The 10,713-nt window shown below is 42.6% G+C and overlaps 1 protein-coding gene across 1 annotated transcript in view; it reads left to right on the top strand.

The window, feature by feature from the left end:
• The window catches only part of STK39 (serine/threonine kinase 39), a 116,252-nt gene extending 114,718 nt beyond the window's left edge, over positions 1–1,534 (top strand). Inside the window, 1 exon segment of the mRNA XM_053408827.1 lies at positions 1–1,534. This exon segment is cut by the window's left edge and continues 20 nt beyond it. Coding sequence (XP_053264802.1) covers positions 1–55 — 55 coding nt within the window. The 3' untranslated portion in view covers positions 56–1,534.
• The last annotated feature ends 9,179 nt before the right edge of the window (positions 1,535–10,713 follow it).

The raw sequence follows: 10,713 nt of genomic DNA, 5'->3' as shown, positions 1-10,713 counted from the left end.
TGAGATCCCTGATGAAGTAAAACTGATTGGGTTTGCTCAGTTAAGTGTCAGCTGATGCCAATCACTTGACCCCCGGCGAAACGGTGAGATTGCGAAGAGGCCAGCTTTACATTGCAAAGGAAAAATTTCAAGCACCACACACTGAATTTCTGCTTCATTCTCTAGCAATTCACCAAGTTGGAACCCAAGCAAAAGTCCACAGCTACACTGCTTCTGCTAACATTCCAAAAGCTACTAAATGTGTCTCTAGCAATCAGTTTGGATTTCCCTGAAGTAAAAAAAAAAAAACCAGACAGATTGGAAATGTGCTCAGGTGGCTATGTATCCATTGGTTACAAAAGGAATTTTCTATCAGGGCTACTCTTTAATTAAAATAATAATGCAGTAATAACTATTTTAGTGGATGATACCAACTCTCTTTTGTTGTATGTAGAAATGAACATAATGGTAAATGCTAGAGTTTATTAGCCAAACTTGAATTCTAGTTTTAAAACCCAACTGTGAATTTTATTTCCCCATATATTTATGCATTATACATCCTAGTTGTAAGAAATTGATTTCTCCCTCTCCATTTCTTGATTTACGTGCTTATTGCAGTTAAACATGTTTGTTTTAAAGAGAGTTTCAGGTTTATCTTTGAAGTATTTGTCACTATCTCTGGTTTCCCCCTTTTTTGAACTGTTGTAGGCATTTAGTTTTGGTTTTGTTTGGTTTGTGTGTCCTTTTAAAATCCGCAAGTGGATTGTCAAGAGTGTGGGAGGTGCCTTGCAGATATTAAATGTTCTAAGACTGTGCCTGAAGCTGGGTGAATCTGAGCTCATCTCATCTCTAGGCCTGCCATGTCTAGATTGCTGAGTAATGAGGAAGATTTATTGTAGCAGAGACTTGAGACAAATATGGCCTACGTTCTGCTTTGTTGGGGGAGTCTACAAGCTGAGACCTTATAAACAGTTGCCATTAAGCTAAAAAAATGCCTTTACTTTGCCCATCTCTGATTTGGCTTATCTTTAAGGGATAGGAATTGTTTTATAATGATAAAACTTGAAGAGAATCTGAGCTTTACTTGAAATTCTGCAGAACACCCAGGTGGAGTGCAAATAATAAGAAAGGGCTTTGTGCAATGACTTAAAAGGTAAAAGATACAAAATTCTGTTACAAAACCTTTTTAAATACTTCAGACCGAAGTAGTCATACGCTTAACCTGTGGCATAGATATTTTGGAGCTAGTAAATGTTAGAATGATTCTCTAATCTGAAGCGTATTTTCAGAGAAGTGGGTTTCTTGGATGTTATCATGTTAAACAACTTCCTTGCTAAACTTAGATAAATGGCAGCTCTCTTAACATACTGGGGGGGGAATGGCAAATGTGTTATTTAAGAGTTATTTATAATGCCTTGTCATAAATGTTTGAGGTGTTCTAGAACCATTTGCATACAACTCATTGTAATTCCATTCCATTCTATTGTTTACACAATGATTACTCAAAGACTGACTGCAGAGGTAAAAGGAAAATAAAAGTGTATTGCACAAATAAGTTGTTGACTTTCCTTTAAGGGTGAAGCTGCGTTGTATTAAGTCAGAATTCCAAGTAACCGTGAGAGAGGAATAAAAAATTCACCCACCCCAGGTGACTGGTTACTGTCTCCAATTGCTGTTGGTTCAGTGTATATATGGAGCACTTCAAAATGCGCCCCACATGTTGCACATGCTCAGTTCAAGGATGAGTCAGTCTAGCATCCTAACACTTCTTACCAACCAGAAGCAGTCTGCTTTTCTTCATCTTTATGGCACCACCTTCATTGTTTTTGCTGCAGCAGACTTAACTCTGGAAGTCAACTCCATTTTCTTTCCATTTCCCGCTTTCCTTGAGTTCGTGTCATTTCTAGTTTTTTAGTAATTAGCAGTCAACCCCTGCACATGTTTAACTGGTGAGAAGCCTCTTTACTTCCATTTTTTCTTTTCTTTTTTGAGTTTTAGTTTTTCAAAAACAAAAACCACTTGTCATCACAGAACAATTGTTTAAAGCTGTTGTGTTAATAAGTACTTGGTTTTCTTTTTCAAAAGATTTTTTGCGGGGAGGAGGCAAGGAATTCTAAAAATCCATTCCTGTGGGCAAGGAAGACCAGAAAAATGGGGGTGTTCCTCTATGGGTGAATAGAGACCATGTGCAGAATTTATACCAGAGCCTGTATACCACCACTATAGAGTAGGTAACAGGCAGTATTAGAGAGTAATGGTGCAGAGACAAAATGCTAAAGCTATTTAAACATTGCTATGAATGAAAACAGGGTTACTGCCGACTACCTTGAAATAAGAGGAAAAGCTGTTACCTGGCACAGACAAATGATCAAGGAAGAACACAATAAGCTCAGCTGAAGTAAGAGCACGCATAGGAAATCAAACACCTATGGCTTTTTAATGAACCAGTTGACAGCTTTCTGCTGTTCAGTCTCTCCCCCCCCTTTTAAAGTAAAAATCAGAATAGTTTAGATATGTAAGCAGTGACAAAGCACCATAAACATTGCATAAGAAGCCTCTTCACTGCAACTCTATTTATTTATTTAATTCATGTATTTATATACCATCCTCTAAGAAAACAGAGCAGTGTACAGCAGCATAAAAAACCTTTAAAAGGAATACAGCACAATTGTTAAAATGACTGGCTGCCCAAGACATTTTTTAAACAGTTGCCTAGGTATGTTGGCATAAGGAAGTCTTCCAAGGGTTTCCTGACAGTCAGAAGTAAAGATTCCTGATGAATTTCTGCTAGAAGAGTTCTCCAAAGCATGGAACTGGCAACACTAAATGCCCAACTTTCTTCTGGGGCCATGGAGTAACACAAAATGGCCGCCATGTGAAAAAAGCAGAAAAAGAGACAGGACCATAAAAGAGTTGACACGCGCCCCCCGCCCCAGCCATTTCTTTCATTGGGGGTAAGGTAAAGGTAAAGGTACCCCTGCCCGTACGGGCCAGTCATGTCCGACTCTAGGGTTGTGCGCTCATCTCACTTAAGAGGCCGGGAGCCGGCGCTGTCCGAAGACACTTCTGGGTCACGTGGCCAGCGTGACAAAGCTGCAGCTGGCGAGCCAGCACCAGCGCAGCACACGGAAACGCCGTTTACCTTCCCGCTATAAAGCGGTACCTATTTATCTACTTGCACTTAGGGGTGCTTTCGAACTGCTAGGTGGGCAGGAGCTGGGACCGAAAGACGGGAGCTCACCCCGCTGCGGGGATTCGAACCGCCGACCATACGATCGGCAAGTCCTAGGCACTGAGGTTTTACCCACAGCGCCACCCGCGTACCTGGGTTCATTGGGGGTAGGAGAAACAAATTGAGCAACCACTCAGAGAGAACAGCTATTTGCACCTCTTATTTCAGAAAGGAAGTAAACGAGGGTGTCCAGTCTTGGCATCCATTGAAACGTGGGCATGTGTAAGGGGGCACATTCAAAACAGGAGAGGCCAAGCCAGTATAGATGGGAACCAAGTGGGAAGAGCAATCTCTTGTGTAGTATGGATTTCAGGTGAGATATTTACCTTATGCAAGCATCCTGTGAGGTTTTAGTAGATAGCCTGGTGGTGCTTGTGGGTGCCATGTTGGCAGTCCCTGAAACAATTATCCCACAATGCTTTGCAGCACTATGCTATAAGAAGACTTTGTTAACCCGTGGAAGAGTTCACAGTGCATCACTAATACATTTTTTTCTCCCCGAGCCTCTTTCTATGCAGCATTCCTGCAGAAATAACAGTGGTAGTCACCTGAACTCCTTACATAGTTACTATTGACAGAAGTAGAGGCCACACTAATACCCAGAGAGCGAGCGCCTGTAATATGAAGTGAAAAGTCAACACCATCTTGGAAAAGTAAACTACAGCAGCTAATGCTCATTCATGCATTAATGATCAATGTAGAGGCACAAGAGCTTTCAAAGGTTTTCTGAATACATAGAATGAAGCATTGGTATTGTTAAAAGCTGTTCACTTGAATACTAAAAAAGAGGAAAAATAACCAGTAAAATTGTGTTAACATTAATTTACAAGATTTATATAACTAAGGGAAACTTCAGGGGGTGGGAATGTGAAACCTTGAGGTGGCAAGATGGTTCACTTCCCAGAATGCAACACCCGAAGCCATTTTATCTAATGCTTAGTGTCTTTACTGAATTCAAATTCTTTCTGCTACAGCAGAAAGTTTGCTCAGTTCCACTTGTCAGGGGAAGAATCCCTCCCACCCCACCCGGCCCCACAATTGTAAGAAACAGAAACATTTCACAATGTTGCATCTTGTTGATTTTGAGTCAGATGCAGTGGTGATTTTGTGTTCACAGACAATGCTTCTGCTCAGTTAAGACAGCTCACCTAATTTTCACATATCAGCCTTCATCAGCCAGGAGCAACATTTGAAGTCCATTGGAGTTTACTGAACATCACAAGTGTACACTGAAGCACACAGGGTGTGTTTTTCTTTGACTTGTCAACAGGTAGCAAATGCTTTCCTATGTTACCGACTTGATGCTATAGGAAAAACCCAGAGGCTGAAGAAGGGTTTTGTGGGAAAGCAGCTGTCATGGACCTAACTCTTTGCAAGTGATCATGGGAAACCATATATGACTAATTGAACAATATATGGCCTTTTAAACTCTGTGTGTGGGGTTATTGCTTTTGTTTCTTACTGTGCTATATATTTTTGTGTTTTTATATTGTTAACTACTCTGTGATCCTTGGAGGAAGGACAGTATAGAAGTTGTTGTCCAGTCTCTGAGTGATCGACAGATAGTCCTCACCAGGAGCCACAGTGGGGAGAATGAAAATTGGTTTGCTTGAACTGCTAATAGCTTCAAGTACCCTGGAGGAAGGTGTGACTGGAACCCTGAGTGGGACTGATCCTGTTTCAGGGTGAGGAGGATATAGTACAACATTGCATTGCAGTTCCTGCATGTATAAAGCAGTATTGAAGGCTGCACAAACCCGTCCTCTCTTAAATTTATCCTGATGTTCTACATGATATGTTATTTGCACTCCTGGTAGTGATATGTTAGGTGTGGTTAGGACGTAAGTTTCTGAGGAAAAATGTGCTTCCAACCATTGACTTAGAGCGCAACCGCTGAGAATTCAGAGGTTGGTCCCCCTTCCTGCAGAGCCTTCCATTTGGCAAATTGCATGTGTGTCTGTTTTGCTGTTTGTACATTCTGTGAAGCTCTGATTCTGGACCACACGATTGTCACCAGAGATGATCTCCATTAAACTCGAGCCGTTGTTTTTCTCTGCTCTTTTCCAGTTGCTGGGGGTGTGTCCCACTGAGCACAGTGTTTTTTGTGTGTGGAATTCAGCGATTCAAGTGGGTCTGTGGTAATTCATGAAGCAGAAACTGAAACCCACATAGCTGGTGATAGTAAAGTATACAGTGACTTGCCTCAGAGGCATGAAGTTGAGAGCATGACAGGCAGCTGTACGAGAACGGCAATACACAGGAGGAAAAGAGCAACATTAGTAAGCTGGCATTCGAAGGCGAGAAGGCCTTTCAAAGGCCAAATTTACATATCTCACACTGTGAAGGGGAATATCGGTGAGATCACTCTGAGTGACAATCAAAACCGAAAATGTGGACAGCAGCTCGGCTGGTTCATCGCAAGCCTGCCTCTCTAGTTCAGCTGGGTCTAATGAGCCTGTAGTGCAATTAGTGTAAAATTTGGCCCTGCTGCTTAGCATAAGAATTTAATCAGTCAAGAATGGGATAAAAGGTCAAAAGGAAACAGCCAAACACTTGTACTGCTGTGAATGCATTAGCCTTTCCTTGGTTGTGGTCTTTCTTGTCAGGGCTCCCAATTCCCCTGAGGGCACACACAGTGCCTCAGATTTTGAAAACCTTTGCCAAAATTGCATTATGTGGTCAAATAATCTGCACGGGGCTGCCTGTTTATGCCTTTTCCATGCCCGGTATCTGCTGCTGCACAGACTGACCTGACCTCCTCACAAAGTGTCAGGCTGTGTAATAAATTTTATGTAGGAAACTAACTCCATTTGGGGGGAATAAATGAAAAGCGCAATAGCTCTGACCTGCTTCCCAACCTTTTATTTTAACTCCTAACTGCAGGGATCTTTGGATTAGTGCTCTCATCATCCCTGATTATTGGCCGTGCTGGCTGGATCTGATAGCGAGTGGAAGCACTACAAGAAGGCCTCATTTTTGCCCTAAATAATACTTCTTCTGTGTCTATTTTGCCTTTTTTTGGAGGCATCCGCAGCTCTGCATGCAGCCCATATTCCCTCAGTGTGAAGGATATTACACTGTGTGAATAGCCCTAGAAAGGGCACTTTTTCCTCAGACGGAACTTTCTGGAACTCAGTTCCAGAACCTCTCAGGTGGGTGCCATTGCCATTCTAAGAGAACTAGAGAGGCGTTCATGGGTGAGTTCCAACACTTGTTTTTCTTTCACGGCGAGTTCCATCACTTCTTTTTCTAGAAAAATAGCACTGGCCCTAGATAACCTGTGAGTTTTGCAGCTGGGCAGGGATTCATATGCAGGACTCCTTAAATCCAAATTGAGTCCTCTAACTGCTACACTATACCGCTGAGCTTTCCAAACTGTGTGTCACGACACATTAGTGTGTCGGCTGCAGTGTGTATGTGTGCCACACAAACGCTCCTCACATTCTTATAAGGGGTTAGTTTAACCTCCAGTTTGCTAGTAAAACTGAATTGCTGTGTTAAGAAATGATGCATGTCTAAAAAAGTGTGTCACCAACATGAAAAGATTGGAAAGCTCTGCTATACCGGTTCTCAAATAGCATCTGCAGAATGTCCCAGTTTCAAGTCCTCAGCATCTCCAGGTTGGGCTGGGAATGTCCCCTGCCTAAAAACCCTGGGAATTGACTGCCAGTTGGAGTAGATAATGTTGAGCTAGAGAGACCATTGGTCTGACTCAGGAAAAGGCAGCTTCATATGTACAGCCCGATCCCTTGTGAGGAGATCTGTGTGAAAAGTCACTGGGATTCTGAAAAAGCTGCAGCTGCCCATGCATGGACTCTTAGATCACATATCCAATTTCAGCTGGAATTTCAAGGATGCTCTTGAAAGAGCAGGGAGCTTTGGCAAGGAATCTGTTTTTCTATTCTTCCATTCTCTACATTTACTGACTCTCACATAATATCCTTCATATCCTTAAGTCCTTAACTTCTGTCTAATTTTTATTTCCTCTGGGCAAGTTGAAGAACAGTTGTATAAGGACAAGTCTATATAGAAACCTTGCTGCTTTGTGTTTTGTTGTTAGTTTTACTGTATTTAAATTGGTTTCTTTTTAAATGTGAGCTGCTTTGGAGGTCCATTCTGAGAGTGAAAAGTGGCATATATTTTCCAGAATGCCTTCCATCTGCTTAATGCGAAGGTGAAGCGACTGATGGACGTCAGATTAGGTTACACATATACATGTGGCCTGCTAACTGACTCACCTTCTTGCATTATCTGTTATGCATGCATTTTTTATTTTCTGCTTGTGAAACATTTAATTGTGTTAATGTTGGCTCCCACCACATGGCTGCCCATCATTGTTCTCAAGGTGTGCAGTCTTCACCTTCTCAGAGCCAATCCTGTGAACTACCTTTCATCCAAACATGGATTTGGGGACCCTTTCTAAATTTTCAATCAGATTGGTGGTTGTGAATGATGCAGTTGTGACCCTCCTTAGATTAGACCCTACCCACCTGTTGTGTGTGCTTATAATAGCCACTTTTAAAAATATTTTTGCCATCTTTGCTTTCTGTGATCTCTGCTTTCTCCTCCCTGGATTATAGCCACATGAACGATGCCACCCAGTTAGAGAACTTAACCCGGCAAACCAGGGTAAGGACAGATATTCAGCACTATATCTTCATTCTTCATTCTGTAGACATGTAAGAGCTACTTGTTCTTGAATTTGTGTCCATGAAAGTAGCTTTATTTTCATGCATCATTAGTTCTCTGCTAATGAACTGCAGGATTTGCCCGCCTAAGCAGGAACCGCCCCCCCCCCCCGCAACCCTGCTTTTTCCCACTGCTAGAAAATGTCCTTTGTTTTTACTTGTCTTTCATTTACATGATGGCCCAACTGATTAGATATCCAGATTTAATGGCTGAGCACTGCGACACTCTGTAATTCATTTTGCCACTGTGAATAAACTCAACCTTACAGGGTACATAAAAACCGAGGTTTTATGGCTGTTTTTATGATTGCTGGATTGCTACTTGTCAAGCTTATATGCATAGCCAAGGCAATCAGACCTGCTCAATGAAACCAAGTTAAGTGAGAACTCCCCAATTATGGAAGGCCGGGGCAATGCTGGATCATCATGCAGATGAGACGTTGAAGAGGTTCATTCAGAAAAGCTTATGCCCCAAAGCAAGAAGTCTTCTAAACTGCTGACAGGCGGGGTTTTTTGTACAAAAAAAAGGCCACGTGTGGGTGAATTCTTGCCACCCATTATACAAACATGCCTTTGGAAATGGCATCATTCTGTTATCTCAGTAGGGTACACAGAAGGCCATTATGGCAGCTTATGTGAAGATATGGAGTTATGAGGCAATTAGATACTCCTAGACTATTTTCTGCTCATTCCTCCCCTCCACCTGTTTCCCTGTCTGCCTTACTGTTCAAACCAACATTTCCCCTTTATCTCCTTTTGTTCTACAGTTATTAAATCCATTGAGCTTTCACTGGGGTGTGTTAGGGAGTCGGTATTACTGAGATTTGTATTAAACAATGTAGATAATATTTTATCATGCAATCTACCACACCTCTGCACCTGGTCAGTAGCTGAATGCCCCTCACCACTTGGCAGTTTCATACAAGCTACTCATGGCTCCCTACCCCCGTTTATATATTTTGCTCAATTCCTGTGTCTATGGTTAAATGGCTCCAGAATGCAAGTCTGTTATATCTGTTCCCCTCCCTCCTCCCCCAAAGAGAGTTCTTTCTTTCTGAATTCCTGGGTTTGTTTTTCAGCCTTCATTGGCGGGAAAACAATGTCCTCTTCAGAGTTAAATGGAATTAAGGTAAGTAGGGGAAACATCCTGCAGCCTTGGTTTCCATCTGAAATATTAAAAGATAATCCAGAGGTAATGAAGGGGCTAAGCCATGATTTATAGGAGGGATTTTAAGTTATTTTAAAGATTAATAGGAAACAAACTATAAATCATCATTCCCACTTGCAAAAGCACTGTGTGGGAGTTGGGACAAATTAATGGTTCGAGGAGAAACTGAAGCGTCTTGTGTTTGTATGCTCATGTGACTGGGGGGGAAATTGAGAGAGCGAGAGCTCATGCTGGGCACAGCAATTTGGGATGCTTTGCTAAAGGAAAGCTTTGTAGTCACTATCCTGGCTTTCAGTTGATATGCTTTTGCTTTGATGCTAAAAGCCACGTATCAGTCCCGTAATAATAACAAAGGCAGAAAACTCTGCTGTTTCCATATATAATTTTTACTTCTGCAGACTACTGCTAAGAGGAATTACATACACATTTTTTAAAATGAGGGTCCTGGGCTTCTAAACTGGATGTGTGTGTGTACTTGGAATGGGGAAATGGCCTGGTTAGTAACAGGGTTGGTAAAGGTAAAGGGACCCCTGACCATTAGGTCCAGTCGTGACCGACTCTGGGGTTGCGGCGCTCATCTCGCTTTACTGGCCAAGGGAGCCAGCGTACAGCTTCTGGGTCATGTGGCCAGCATGATTAAGCCACTTCTGGCAAACCAGAGCAGTGCACGGAAACGCCATTTACCTTCCCACTGGAGCGGTTCCTTTTTATCTACTTGCACTTTGATGTGCTTTTGAACTGCTAGGTTGGCTGGAGCAGGGACCGAGCAACGGGAGCTCACCCCGTCGCGGGGATTCGAACCACCGACCTTCTGACTGGCAAGTCCTAGGCTCTGTGGTTTAACCCACAGTGCCACCCGCGTAACAGGCTTGACTGACTGCCAAATCAACCTTTTCCCGAACTCTTTCTTTCAGCGGAGTGGCGGCCATAGTCTTAAGTCAGGGATTGCCAATGTGGCACCCTCAGGCACACATGTATCCACAGAACAGAACAGAACAAAATAGAGTGGAATGGAACCAAACAGAACCTGAAGGCCCCCTCCAAGGCAGGTATGGATAATGGCCATGTCAGCTTGGGCTTTTTCAGTGGTGGCCCCTAATTGTGGTATGCTCTCCCCAAGGAGACTTGCCTGGTGCTGACAGCTTTTTAACACCAGGCAAAGACATTCTTGTTCTTCCAGGCTGTTTGGGTTTTTTTAGTGTGATTTTTTAGCCTGGTATTCCATCTTTCGGTAGAGTGGGGAAATGTGCATACAGTGGTACCTTAGGTTAAGAACTTAATTCGTTCTGGAGGTCCGTTCTTAACCTGAAACTGTTCTTAACCTGAGGTACCACTTTAGCTAATGGGGCCTCCCGCTGCCGCTGCACCACCGCCGCAGCGCGATTTCTGTTCTCATCCTGAAGCAAAATTCTTAACCCGAGGTACTATTTCTGGGTTAGCGGAGTCTATAACCTGAAGCGTCTGTAACCTGAGGTACCACTGTATATCAATTATCTATAGCTATACACGCACATCTATTCTATGTTGTGCTGTTCATGGATGAACACTCATAGTATGTCTGTTTTTTATTTTCCTGGCATTCTTGCATTTTACATCTTTGTAAGTCACTCTTAAGACTCTTGCGAAAAGCTATGAATACATTTACA

Source organism: Podarcis raffonei, chromosome 1, assembly GCF_027172205.1.
Source record: "Podarcis raffonei isolate rPodRaf1 chromosome 1, rPodRaf1.pri, whole genome shotgun sequence".
NCBI lineage: Eukaryota > Metazoa > Chordata > Lepidosauria > Squamata > Lacertidae > Podarcis > Podarcis raffonei.
This window is presented reverse-complemented; position numbering and strand designations above follow the sequence as displayed.